Here is a 15094-nt window from a genome sequence, read left to right as displayed (position 1 = left end):
CCATTGAAAAAAGGGGTAGTTAGGGATAACCTTGCACCATGTGTCAGGCATGGAAAGGGGGGACCATGGGTACCCCCATGGGTCCAATTCGGATGGCCCCGTGTGAAGGGGTGCCTGCTACGGGCCCCCAAAGTCAGATTCCGGCAGCCGATCCGTTTTGTAAAAACCAATTCGGAAAGGCTGTCCGAATCCAACATCCTAACTGCTCGTCCGGAAACACAGCCCTTAGACCTGTATGAGTCGGCTCCGAATTACGGCGTTACTCCAAATGCCGTTTGGAACCGAGTCAGACAGTTCGAACGGTTTCTGGACATCATGATCGGTCGTCCGGAAATTTGTCTGAGTCGGTCGCAAACAAGACTTCCGAATCAGATTCAACCGAATCCAATGCCTTTCTTTGCCTTTCTGAACTACATCATAATCGGCCCCTTAGGATTGTTTGGCTGAAACAAGTTGAGCTGCTTTGACATTTTTGTACCTGAATTTTTGGAAGAATTTCTTGGAGCACAATTCAGGGGGTGGAGGTGATGCATTGATGAGCATGGGCAACAGAGTTCCTTGCCTCCTCATGCACCTTGACCATTCAACACGGTTGACCATTCTTCCCTAGAAAAGACTCTCTTATCAAGCATGCATATCACTGAAACGGTACAAATATGGCTATCACTTTTCATTGAGGGACACAACAGTTCATTCACACATACTGAGTACCACGCCACCGGGCAAAAATTTCAAAGCCATACTCCAAGCTCCTGTCTTTTTTAACATTGATGGGTCAGTGCTGTGCTGCTGACTGGCCTTCCTCACACCCCCCTTTCACCAGCAAAAATGGCCGATGGCTTGTCTGTTCAATAAGTAGAAAAAAAAGAAATACCACTACTCTTAAATATCTACTTCCATGCATGGATTCTGTTTCATACATGTTGCATGATCTAAAAGGACAGTCACCCCACCTCTGTGGTTGTTTGGGTCAACTCCTTTAGTGATTTCCTTCCCAGACATAAACTCAAAAGATTCTCAAATAATGTGCATGGAAGCAGGATTTCACCAACAATAACCGAAGATTGTTTAAGGAGTTGCCCTTGCACTTCAGGCGGTTCTCTTTGACATTACCATTCTGAAAATGCCTAAAACCCTATCTCCTAACCGTCTTCCTATGTTACCTGGACTCAGAAGTAACTGCAACCCCTTATTATAAAGATGGCAATGTCTTGATCTGTGTGAACTTTCCTGCCTGGACCACGTTTTCTCTGTAAAGCACTCCACCTTTTCAGTCCATGTACTCATGATCTGATATACCCATTAAAATGAAGCAAAGTATACTTTTTTCTAAAAATTTCTGTGTCAATAGCAGTCTAGCTGTTGCTGTAGGGTGAAGATTTGGAGGTTGCTGATTCTTGCTGTTCTATTTTCTTTAGCTTTCAGTGTTCTAATTATCTCCCTGGTAATTGTGGGTGTCCTCAGAGACGTTTACCCCATTTTTGAACCAGTCTGTTTTCCAGAGAAATATTAGAAATAAGCATGAGGTCTGGTATCTATGGCGAGGAAGTATTTTAAATCCTATATACAAAACAGGTTCACGTGCAGACCCTGCGAACTATAGATTGATTACACTGATCGATGTGGAGGCCAAGATATATGCTGCAAATCTCTTGGCAGATCTAGAGGATTGGGTCAAACGCATAAACCTGATACCTAACACCCAAACTGGATTTCGGGCCGGAATGGGCACCCTTACCAATATTTCTGCTGTGACATTACTAGCTAATCAAGCCTACGCAAAATCTCGAACCTTGTATGCATGCTTTATCGACCTTAAAGCAGCGTTCAACAAGGTTCCAAGAAAGAAGTTGTGGGCCAAAATGAAAACCTGGGGGGCACCACCCAAACATTTGGAGGCAATAATCAATCTTTACTCAAATACGTGGGTGCAGATAAGGAAAGGAGATGGCCGCACCATAACAAACAAGATCCCACCATCAAACGGTCTAAAACAGGGGTGTGTGCTGGCCCCCTGTTTATTCAACATCTACACAGCTGATCTTGAGAAGTGCCTCCAACAAGTGCAAATCGACCCACCAAAATTAGGCAAAACACCGATCAGGAGCCTTCAATATGCAGATGATATTGTGCTCCTAGCACAAACACCAATAGGCCTGCAGCGTTCAATGACACAACTAGGATCTTATATCACCTCTGCTCAATTAACAATTAACCTTAAGAAAACAAAGGTATTATGCTTTAGCAGTCACCACAAAAAAGGGTCAAAAGGAAAATTCACCTGGAAACTGGAGGAAAAACCAATATCCCAGGTGGACTCATACAAATACCTTGGGTTCCAACTTGACCACTCACTTAAATACAAGCTACATTTGGACCAAGGGAATACCAAAGCAAAACAACTCCTGTATGCTTTCAAAATTTTACAGAAGAAGCTAAAAGGTTGCCCAACAGGCCAGTTGCTTAAGATAATCGCAGCCAAATTTTTACCCTCAATATCATATGGGTCGGAAATTATGAATACCAAAGATGCAGCCGCCTTAAATCTAGCCCAATCGAGTTTTTTCAAGCGCCTTTTTTTAATTCCTCAACACATTTCTCAGGCACAAGTTCGATTGGAATACGGGCTGAAAAATCAGAAACCAGCAAGACAAGGGGCGATGGTAAAATACTATTGGAGGATGAGGCAAGCGGAAGACGACACTTTAGCCCACTGCTGTTGGGAAGAAATCGAAAATCAGACGAGGCAAAAAAACTCCATTGCAGCAGTCCTAAAAGAATCACTCGCTGATTTACATCTTGAAGAGGCATGGCATACAACAATGTCATACTCCGGGTTAAAAAATATGGTGAACAGCGCAATAAAGCGAACTTCGCTACTAACGGACAAAACTGCCTTTGCTAAGAAAAATCACGCATGGGCAGTGATTCAATGATACCAGTTTTTGAAACCCCAACCGTACTTGTCCGAACACTTCTCGCATCACAAAAAGCATTATTTGACGCTGTTGCGGTTGGGTTCGTTTCCCATAAAGGATTTAACCCCGAAATGGAAGTCTACATGGCCTACGAAAGAATGTCGCCTGTGTGATCCAGGAGAAGAGTCGTTATTACACATTTTATGCATCTGCCCCGCGCTACTGGAACATCGAAAAACAGTTCTTCGGGAGATTTTTAGGAAGCACCAATTGAGATCGTGCAGAGCTGCAGTGATACAATGCCTTGGTGGACTGTCAATTCAGCTGTCATGTCGAGCCATCACCTTTTGGAAAATAGCTGCCAAAGAACTGGACAAAAAAGACAATAGTCCACACGGCAAAGGCATATGACTGACTGGTCACTCCCTTTCTGTACAGGTATCAAATACTGCTCTTTTCATATCGAACCGCAATGAACTTCTTACATTGCTATCGTTTTAACTGTTGCAGTGACCAAAGCTTACGAAAGGACATTGGTTTTACTCGTCTATATTTCATAGATTTTAACCTTAGATAATTATTATGTAATATGTGTTTTTCTCATGCTTTTACGATTTTTAACGAAATCAAAATAAAAGTAAAAGTAATACTTACTTACTGTTTGTCTATTAACGGTTCTCCTTCCATTCACAAGCAGACACTTGTGCACCTACTCCACCCCATCCATCCAAAAGTGCACACACTCACAGCCACCCATTCACATGCATGTACATGCACACACCTGATTTCATCCATTCACAGCATGTGCATAAATATACATACATTCATACAAACACCCAAATACTCAATAAAGTACTCACTAGGCCTAAGCTGTGATGCCGGGATCAGCAGGCGGTGGGAGGGCAGTACTTAATTTGAGCCTGTTGTTTCCACTGCTCAGCCCCCGCACTTCATTCTCAACACCAGCACCTATAACAGTCCACTGCATGGTGGCACTGTTTGCCTAATTTTGAGATAAGCACAGCACAATGTTTAATATTTTAATATACATTAAAAAAGAACAGTACCTTATGTCCACACCATTCTTATAACTTTCAGTGGCCTGGAATACTTTAAATTATCACAGCTGTAGAATTATGATGGTTAGCATTTGTGATGGTACTTTCTTTCAATATAAATGAAAGCAACAAAGCAGAGGTGCAGATTCTACTCATGCACATCCACCCCTTTCGTCCTTCGGGAAGTAACTTCTCTAGATGTAAGTAGAATGTAGTGCTCTCCAAGCATATAGCATCCCTCTGCTCATAGTTGCCTGGATCAGCACTCAAGATGGCGAAACCCACTTGAGGTTTAAACAATAAGTAACACAAATGCTGAGGCACAAAAAGAAGTCCAATATAGTATAGATGGCTGTTAGCCACTCAAGTAAATAAGAAAGGAATAAGAGTTCTATGTCCATATGAAACGTGCACCACCTTCAGTCGACGGTGTGACACCTGCAATAAAGAGAGTACTAGATATCGTCTCTCCTTGAACTTTTTGCGATTGAGATCTTGATAAACCTGCAAAGATGGGCAGTCTCGTCACGCATGGTCTGCAGCTTTCACACCGTCGACTGAAGGTGGTACACGTTTCCTATGGACATAGAACTCTTAATTCCATAATGGTCTATGGTCTTGTTTAGCCTTGAGAAAATCCTTTTGGACGAAACACGTGTCGGCTGCCTGTTTTGGATGTTATGAAAATCATAATTTTGGAATAAAGGATACATAAAGAAAAATCAAGATGGCTATATGGACTTCTTATCTACTTGAGTGGCTAACAGCCAGCTATACTATATTGGACTTCTTTTTGTGCCTCAGCATTTGTGTTACTTATTGGTACTGTCATTGACTGCGCTGGCAGGGGCAATGGGTGGTGCGAGCTACATTGGCATCTGGAGAGGGGCGCTAGCACTTACTTTTTTTTTACAAATGAATCACTGTCGGAGGAAGAACAACAATGGCTCAGGAAGTATTTGAGAGCTTCGGGGAAGGGAGGCACCAGGACAATTGAGACGCTGCCAACTCATCTCATTTCATGACTTTGTCTGGATGTCTGACCCTGACATGATGAGTGCCTGTAAGCTGACCTTTGCTCGTCCTGACAGACATTCATCATGCTTTAAGACAAGGGGCCAGAGCCCCAGTGCCTGTAAATGCGGACCATGACTGGCTTATATGCCAGATCTCAATAACATCGTTTGATTTCAGTCATGCTTACAGCAGACATTCCTTTTTTTTCATGTGTTAGAATATATTATTATACAAATGCACACATTTTGATTTGTTTTCCAGTGTTGTAGAAGATGACTAGAGCTAATCAAATAATTGTTAATCTTTTCTTGAAGGTTCATACAAGTCCTCCTACCTACTCACTGGAGCGAGTAGTAGCAGGATTTCGAACTCGGAGTCAGATGCTATTAGGTAATATAGAAGAGAAAGATGAAGTTCTTCACTGTCAGTTCTCTGATCACAGTGATGAAGAAGAGGGAGAGGAAAATAAAGAGAACAGAAATAAGTTAACATTTAGGTAAGTTTGTTTCCATTGTTTGTATTTTGTGTTTGTATTTATTGAGCAACAGGAACATTTTCACAAGAAACGCGGTGCTAAGCAACAACATAATATAGATATGTTTTTTTCAACTTGAATGGATATAGAAAAGGTAGCAGGTATGATGGATGGTAAATGATGACGAGACAAAAGCTCCCTGTAAGATTTTTACACTATTTGCGTACAGTGTCTATTTATAGCAGTAGATTTACTGGAGAGAGTAGGAGTGATGCAAGTAGGTAGATGATTGAAAAGCCATTCATCAATATTGCATTCCTTTGGAAGGGAGGGGGTGAGCCTTGAGAGCTGTCTTGAATGATGGTAAGAAATGGGCTTCCACACAGGTCTGCAGGAAGATGGTTAAAGTGGCGGTTTGTTGGTAGCTTTTAGAACTGGAATCTCACTCAGTAATTTTACCATGTGACAATTAGGTTCTGAATGGCTGAGCTTTGTATATGAGAAGTGAATGAATACATTTTCAGTGAGGTAGTTAGGGGAGCTTCAAATGCTAAGTTTTTTGGCTAACAGCTTGTGCCCTGATGGTTATAGTATGGTGTAGTTGTGTGTTTGAGGAGGCCTTTGTGGTGAACTTCGGAGTTTACTCAAATGGGTAAAAGAATTAGTGAGGGAACCCAGCAATAGACTGTTGTACTTCTACACGTGCATAGTTCTAAGATCATATATTTACTTTTGTGTATTGCAACCCTTACGTTTTTATATGAACTTTCTGGGTGCACCTGGTGCGGCTTGAATGCCTTTCAAGTGCTTGTAATAACTCTAAGGACAATGATGTAATTGGTGATTGTCATTCACAACGTTACTACTTTTGAGGTAATGCATGATATCAGTATGGGAAAGCAGTGCTGTGGTTGTGTACCTAACCTTTACAGAAGAATTACTGTGGCTTTGACATTTTCAATCCTAAGTATAACACCTCTTTAATTGAGGTTTTTGTTAGGGAATATTTAGATTTTTTATATCCTAAGTTAGTTAGTGATCGTCGGTGTATGGCTAACTGCACGCAAAATGGCCTCGCTTCAGCAAGCGGGCAGCCGACTGCTTGAGATCCCTTGTCATCCTGTAGCAATGAGGGCCAGCAGGCTAAATAGTTTGACTTCTTAAGTATTGGCTCTTTCATAGATTCACATGCTTGAATCATCCCCGTCGTTGTAGTGGGAGTCCCACATATCCTAATAACAGCAGAAGATAATACTATCATAGGCTATAATGCGAAGAACAGTCACTGTAATAGCCTATCTACTTTCTTTTGTAAAAACGAACCAAACTTAAGTAATAGCCAATCAGGTGACAGCACCCTGTAGAACACTACCAAGAGAGGTTAAGTTCCTCAGATTTTCTACCCCACCTCATGTGACAGGGAGTCTCCCTGGGCTCTGATCAGTTTTTTCTTCAAAATTATCAGATGTCTTCATGAAAATGTAGAATTCTTCAAAGAAAGGTCTCTCCAGTTCATGTGGAACATGGGGTAAAAAGAGGCTGCATGCTAAAGATCCCCATAGAAACTGTATTTACTGTCTCTACCCCCAGCATAAAGTAAAGGAGTGCAAGATTTGTAGAACTTTCTAAACCAAAACCCTTAAAGATAGAGACGGTAGGTAGTTGATTTGGCTGCAGAGACTGAAAAATAAATCTGATGTCGTCCCTGATGATGAGGGAAGCTCTGCCTCACATACTTCTCTGTAGAGATCTAAAAGGAGAGAGAGGTCTCAAGAATCTCCTGAGGGTAATAATAAAAAGGCTTACAAAAAATCCCGTCATGAAGCAGCACGTCCATCACAAAAAGGAAAGCATTCATGTTCATACTGAGGAGAAAGGCCATCTGACCTCTAAGCATGAGAAACCCACTTCAGCGCCATCTATGAAGATTACAGTCTCTGAAAAACTTGTATAGTTGATGGCACCATTCTCGTCATCGAAAAACCCATCGTCGACGAAGGTCTCTGCTGCTCCATCTACGGCTGCTCCATCTACGGCGGCTCCACCGACGATGCTTGTAGCGGCAACGAAGGTATCATCACCACAGACGACTTCATCATCGATGTCTTCTTAGTCGACCTCGACTTCCTCGTTACGTCTACATCCTCGTCGACAACATTTGTTCCATTGACGGCCACCTCTTTGTCGACCACTACTGCAACGAGAACGACAGTTCCCACATCAACGGCGATGATGATTTTGTCATCAGTTCTCATTATGCCCTCGTCGACGACACAGACACCACTGTCATCGACAAAGCTGACAGCGCTGTATGCTACACCTAGCCTCAAGTGACCGCCGACAACTCACACCATTATATCCGTCTACGACGTTCTCTGCGACAAAGTGTTTTCTCCAAAATCCTTAATTGGTTTCTCCTTTACCTCCTTCAACATTTTTGAGTGAGATCAAGATGACATGTTTAGCCCTGCTCACAGTCCCTTTCAGCTTCATGTCCAATATCAAGACGATGATGAAGACTACTATGAGGGTTATTATCAGCAGGACTTTCACACTCCACATGCAAAGATGCAATAAATGGAACCTGCTTATGAACCCATGGTCCACCTTCTTGTGGCATTAGTCCAAGAATTGCAAGACATGCTGCAGGATTATCGTACTCATTTTACTTTATCGACAAGTCCACTTCCGCCTCCACCTCCACTGACATATCCGCCACGCATGTCTGATCCTTCACCAAGAGCGTCGCCTGTGACAGATAGTGTTTTACCTTTGCAACACCCTGATACCTCTGATGATGGGGAGATAGAAGAACTGCCAGTGAGTGGGAAGATTACGTAATCTCAACACCTGCTTCTCCATCTCCTCAGAATGCGGATTCTCCGTCGGAGGACATTGGTGGCTTCCACAAATTGATGGAAAGGACAGCTTCTCGCCTTCACGTCAATGACTGTCAAGTAGACTGACTGCTTTCTTTGTGATTTTAATCTCAGAAGACTGTGAGAACAATACCTATTATACATCATATTTGGGAGGTAGGTGTGAAGGTTATGAAAACACCTGCTACAGTTATTACAGTTTTGCCTTTAATAGATAAAAAAATACAAGGCTCCTAATGATGCTCCAGCTTGTCTGGTAGGGCGCCCGCAACCAGACTCAGTAATAACTCAAGCTGCACAACAGAGGTCAAGGAATCGTTCAGCACCTATCACTGCTCCACCTGATAAAGAAGGGAGGCACCTTGATAATATTGGCAAAAGGTTTACCACCACCTCAGGCACTACTGTGTGCGTTGCTATAGACGCTAGTGAAATTAGGGAGATACTACCTCCAAATGTGATCTTATATCGCTCCATACGTGGACTTCCTTCCAGAGGGCAAGAGACTAGAGGCGAGAGATTCTTCTTGAAAGTGCAAGTTCTTCCTCAGTGAACATTGATGTGTCCAAAGATGTGGCTTCTCTGGCCTTTTGTCAGCTTGCTGGAGCAGCTGTCCTTAGGCGGCAAGGTGGTGGAGAGCAACAACATTTCGCCCTGAGGTGCAAAGCAAAATCCTAGATATGCCTTTTGATGGCGATACCCTTTTCGGTAAGCATATTGATGACGCCTTGCAGACCATTAAGGCAGACAGCGAGACGGTTAAGGCTTTAGGCACGCTCCAATAGAGGAAGACCCGCTTTCGTAGAGTCTGTAGTAGAGGAAAATATTCATTTTGTGGAGGTTACCAAATATGCCAACCCCAGACCTATAACTCTTTTACCCTTCCTACCAACATCAACTGACATGTCATGCATCACCACAGGCTGCATACTCCATGCAACCCAGACGTAAACAACTGGTACAGTCCAGGGATACTGTTAGGAAACAGTGACGAGGTCTCAGTGCCTGCTGCGCTCTCTCCTATCATTTCAAACAGGGGAACTCAAATCTAACGCTATTTCAGCCAATGGCAAAAAATTACCACAGAAAATTGGGTCCTTGTTATAATAAAATATGGCCATACCCTGGAGTTTGTCACAGTACTACCTCCTCACCCACCACAAAAATCTCTACCATCCCATCTTCAGTTACTAAACAAGGAAGTATTCGTCATACTACAAAAAGGAGCCATAGAATATGTACCATGCTCTCAAAGGGGAATGGGCTTCTACTCTCGCTTTTTTCTTGTGAAGAAGAAATCGAGAGAATGGCATCCCATTCTGGACCTCAGACAGCTCAACAAATATGTGCAGAAAAAATCTTTCCACATGGTAACTCTCCAGGAGATATTACAGCTTCTGAACCGTTCAGATTTTCTGGCCAGCCTCGATTTACAGAATGCATATTTCCATATTCCTATTCATCCCAAACATTGAAGGTTTCTCCATTTCAGGCGCGCACTATCAGTTCAAGGTCCTTCCCTTCAGCCTCTGCTCTGCTCCTCGGGTATTTACCAAATGTCTCACTCCCGTGACCCCATATCTATGATTACGAGGCCTGCAGATTTTCCCGTATCTCGACGATTGGCTAGTGAAGGCTCCATCTCTCCACTGTGCCTCGGTGGCCATTTCCATCTGCCTACAACTGTTTTGCTCTCTAGGGCTTGCAGTCAATTACCAAAAATCCATTCTCACACCTTCTCAACGTATAACTTTTCTCGGAGCGATATTGGATACCCTCCAAAACAGGAAGACATTCTTATCCACAGAAAGGCAAAACACCATACTATCACTGGCTCACAGTCTATCTAAAAGAGAGTTTGCTTCGGGTGCATCTCCTAAAATCCTTTCGCGGCATGATGTCCTCTGGCATCCTCATGGTACCTCACGCACGTCCACGATGAGACCTTTCCAAGAACAGTTGGACAGGCAATGACTTCAGGTGACCGGATCATTCGAGGACGTTATTCAGATCACTCCGATCATAAAAAAACCACTTCCTTGGTGGCAGTCAACCAGCAATCTCTCTGTGGGCCTGACATTCCTCTCACCACTTCCTGAGTTCATTCTGACCACGGATGCTTTATTGGAAGGCTTGGTGACCCATCTTCAAGACCTTCACGTAAGTGGCAAATGGAGTCTCTTTCTCTCTAAGATGCACATCAACTTTCCTGGCTCTTCAGTTGTTTCTCCCAAGAATATGAGCATCCTCCGTCCTCATTCATACAGACAGTACCACCTGCAGGCACTATCTCAACAAGCAGGGAGGAACGAGATCTCCGATTCTATCATTGGAAGCTCTAAAGATCTGGGAGTGGGCTTTACTGCATCGCATCATCATCAATGTGGAACATCTTCTAGGAGTGAGAAACAAACTAGCCGACACCTTGAGCAGATTAGGACAAACAGGTCACGAGTGGGAACCCGATCAGGCGATTCTCAACTCTATTTTCTGGAAGTGGGGAACACCCAACTTTGACCTCTTTGCATCTCAAGAGAACCAAAAATGCTGGTTCTTCGCCAGCAGGGAAAATCCGAGGGGGTCATGGGGGAATACGTTTTGGATAAGTTGGTCAGAAACCTTTGCTTACGCTTTTACCCCATGCCCTCTCATCTCCAGGGTTCTAATGAAGATCAACAGAGAACCGTGCCGGCTGATCCTCATTACTCCATGTTGGCCCTGCCAGCATTGGTTCACGGAGCTACTTCTACTCTCGGAGTCCAAGCCATATCGCCATTATGTGATAACGACTCTACTGACCATGAGCAAGGGACAAATCATGCACCCGCATCCAGCTTCTCTTCAGTTGCATTCTTGGCACCAGGATTCAATTAATTTAAAGATTTAGACATTCCCTAGGACTGTAGGGATGTGTTTTCCAAGGCTAGAGCTGAGTCCACCAATAAAACATACAGATTAAAATGGGAGCGTTTTTGTTCTTGGTGCCTTTGGAACGATATCCACCCTCTTCTCTCATCTCAGGAACAAGTCTTGCCTTATCTACTGTCTTTGGCAAAGTCAGGACTGGCGGTCTAACTCGCATTCATCTCCCGATACAGACATACTTCCGATGCTTCTTCCCTTTGTTCCTCTCCCATCATCAAACAATTCATGAAATAATTATTCTGAACTTTTCCTCCGGTTCGGCCTCCTCAGCCAGAATGGCGTCTCAATGTGGTACTATCTCAACTAATGAAACCACCGTTCTGAGGCATTTCACAAAATTGAACTCAAGTTTCTCACTTGGAAAGTGGCATTGCTTCTCACACTTACCTCCGTAAGGAGAGTTAGTGAAATCCAAGCTTTCACTATAAGAGAACCCTATCTACAATTTACAGAGGACTATGTTTTACTGAGAACAAATCCTAAATTCATTCCAAAAGTTCCAACTCAGTTTCACCTTAATGAACCTGTTGTCCTCTGCGCATTTTTTCCGGATCCCTCCTCTCCAGCAGAGAAGTCTCTTTACTCCTTAGATTTTAAACGATGCCTTAAGTTTTATTTGCAAAGGACTAAGAAGCTACGCAGAACGGATCAATTGCTGCGCTCATATGGGCCTCAAAGACCCGTGCAGCTGTCACAAAGAGGACTATTGCAAGATGGATTGCTGCAACTATTAAGCTCTGCTAAACTAAGGCGGGTAAACTGCTCACGATCAAGGCCAAGGCACATTCTACAAGGACAGTCCCCTAACCGCTGCTCTTTTTGCTGGCGTCCTGTTGGACAAGATTTGCTGTGCTGCTACATGGAAGAGTGCACATACTTTCACGCGCCAACTTACAGCGAGGCAGCTGTAGGACTTACTTCATCTGTTTCAATAAGGTAAGCCTCTACTCTTAGAGGTATTTCTTCCTTCTTCATTTATGTGTGTTTACCATTGAAAAGTTATGGTATGCTGTTTTTGCTTTCGAATGTTACATTGTTGATATGCTAATGTTAAACAACTACATTGTATATTTTATATATTAAAGTATATGCATATATATTGCTACCCATCATCCTCTAAGGATATATATATTGGTTGTTTTTATGCACATTTGTGTATGCAACTGCTGGCTACTCTGATTCAAGCATGTGAATGTATGAAAGATACAATACTGGAGAAGAAAATGAGTTACTTACCTGTAACTATGGTTTTCCAGTATTGGTATCTTTCATAGATTCAAATGCGACCCACCCTCATCCCCCAAGAGGCTTCCCTTATTTCCTCAAGATACCACACTTGTGCTTAAAAATCTGAGGAACTTAGCCTCTTTTGGGAGTGTTCTACAGGGTGCTGTCGCCTGATTGGCTATTACTTAAGTTTGGCTCTTTTTCACAAAAGAAAGTAGATAGGCTATTGCAGTGACTGTTCTTTGCATTATAGCCTATTATAGTATTATCTACTGTTTTTTAAGGATACCGTGGGACTCCCACTATGACGATGGGGATGATTCAAGTATGTGAATCTATGAAAGATGTCAATACTGGAGAACCGTAGTTACGGGTAAGTAACTCATTTTCTTCCCTGCCATCTGTCGAGGCTGCTAACGGAGTGAAGCTGCCAGCCGCAATTGGCGTACAAGTACAACAGTGGAAATGGCAAAACAAGAGCTAAGCCATACAGTCCTCAAATTGGCAGCTGCATCTGCTGAGTGAAAGAACCCAACTCCCTCTGTGGAGCATTGCGGCATCACACAAGTGTCTGCTGTCATAATGCTTTGGGAGATGCTGCTGCCCAGCACAGGATGCTTTTGGAAGACAGCTGATGGAGCGAGGACATTCACGAGGATGTTGAACCCAGCTTTGAGGGATGCGCCTCATGGCTACCCAGCTTATTTGAGGACCCCCACATCTAAAGACAGGACTGGGGCTAAGCTCTGCTGCCGATATGTGTTCTGCTGGAGGAACAATTGAGGGTCGGGCGTCCCCTGGGTGAGGAGTAGGCTATTTTTACTAACACTCAGAACCAGCACAGCTAGTGAGAAACTATGGCATATTTGCCCAGCAGTACAACTGAGCCTGAGAGAGTTGCATGTAATGTCAAATACGGCAGGACTACTTTCTTTGTACTGAATGACTGAGTGTAGCGACACCGGAAGGAGGTGCATCTCTTATCCTCCCCTACTACTGCCATGTAGGGCATGCCTAACTTCTGAAGATGCCTTCAAACAAGGCATCTATCTTACCAGGGGGCCTGCCCACCATAAGACTCTTTGAAAGATGTGAGAGGGGAAACATACACTATAAGCTTACCCCCATTGTCGCCCCATCACATGCAGATGAGGTTGGGCAGGAAAAGATCTGTGAAAGAAGCAGGTGGGGTTCAAAAGTCAGTGTTGGATGGCCCACCATTGCACTTAGATGACCTGACAACCATTGGTGACATGCCTGAAACACAAGAATTCGAGATTGGTGAACAAAGTAAACCAAATACTCCTGGCTATCAACTCCTCCACAGAGGTCTTAGAGTCCAAAAGTGAGGTGTGCACTTCGGTGGGCACTTTAACAGAAACAAATGTCAGTCCTTACTGAAAGGTTGGATACTCTGGACTGAAGGGCTGGAAGATGAGGAGGGATAAAATCAAAGTGGTGGACCTCTTGGAAGGTGTAGAGGGGCTCTACATGATTGCATATTTGGAAAAGTGGATTTTTGCATAGGTGACTCTGCAAGGCCTGCCTTCCTACTCAACCATGGAACAATCGGGTAGAGTGCCTTCTAGGTGCCCTCCGCCTAGAGGACCGATCTGCCCTGTGGTGGTGCGCCTCCTTCATTATAGAGACAAAGACCTGATACTGCAAAGCGTGCAGTCTCTGGGGAGCCTCTAGGTTGAGAACTACCAAGTGGCCATTTTTCCTGTGGTGGTGCGCCTCCTTCATTATAGAGACAAAGACCTGATACTGCAAAGCGTGCAGTCTCTGGGGAGCCTCTAGGTTGAGAACTACCAAGTGGCCATTTTTCCTGACTAAATGCTGGCAATACAGCGGAAGCGTGCGTCCTTCTGGCAGTAAAGAAGGTGATACGCAAAGCTGGCCAGAGTGCCTAATTATATTCTAAGGCAACGCAGGAAAGGGTGGCAGCTGTGGAGATGGTGAAAGCATTCCACTCATTGGCATATCTAGAGAAAACCAGGAACACATTGGAGGGTATATGAGATGGCTCAGACTGAGACATTCTCTTGAAGGAGGCCCAGAATAGGCCTAGGTTACCACCTAGGTCTGCAGATGACTTGTGACCACTTTCTCCTTATAAGTGAACTGCGAAGTGCTGAACTCTGCTGGTGACCAGGGTCAGTTATGTAGAGGGGGTCATGTGAGACTGTAATGGGACCTGCAGAGCCCAAAGTACAGAATTAAATTATAATATTTATGTAGGTTTCCTTGGTCAGATGGTGGGTGAGGAGAAAAATGTACTGCTGCCACTAACTCGTAATACTCCCTGTGCCGGAAGTGACACTGAAGCACACGCTAGATTCTGTTCTACAGTTTAGTTCTTTGGACAGCTGGCGGTTGCTACTCTGACCTGGGATGTGAGAGTCAGGGAAAGTTTTACTCTGTTTTCCTAGCCAGGGAACTACAGCACTGGTTGCCCCCTAACCTATTGATTGGAAATAGGTGACAGCAAACATGTTCCGCATCGCATCGTCTATAACAGTACCTTGCCTGTAGAGAGAGCAGGCCTTCGTAACGGAACATCCAGCAATTTCACATACCTATCATGGAAAAACA

At 43.8% G+C, this 15094-nt stretch overlaps 1 protein-coding gene across 1 annotated transcript in view; it reads left to right on the top strand.

Annotated features, from left to right (window-relative positions):
- Positions 1-15094, top strand: part of KIF27 (kinesin family member 27) — a 437315-nt gene that overhangs the window by 152635 nt on the left and 269586 nt on the right. Inside the window, exon 7 of the mRNA XM_078675808.1 lies at positions 5308-5489. Within this exon, the coding sequence (XP_078531934.1) occupies positions 5308-5489 (182 nt within the window). The remainder of the gene's footprint in view (positions 1-5307; positions 5490-15094) is intronic.

This window comes from Lissotriton helveticus, chromosome 2_1 (assembly GCF_964261635.1).
Source record: "Lissotriton helveticus chromosome 2_1, aLisHel1.1, whole genome shotgun sequence".
Taxonomy (NCBI): Eukaryota; Metazoa; Chordata; class Amphibia; order Caudata; family Salamandridae; genus Lissotriton; species Lissotriton helveticus.
The sequence above is the reverse complement of the archived record's forward strand: the minus strand, read 5'-3'. Positions and strand labels throughout refer to the sequence as shown.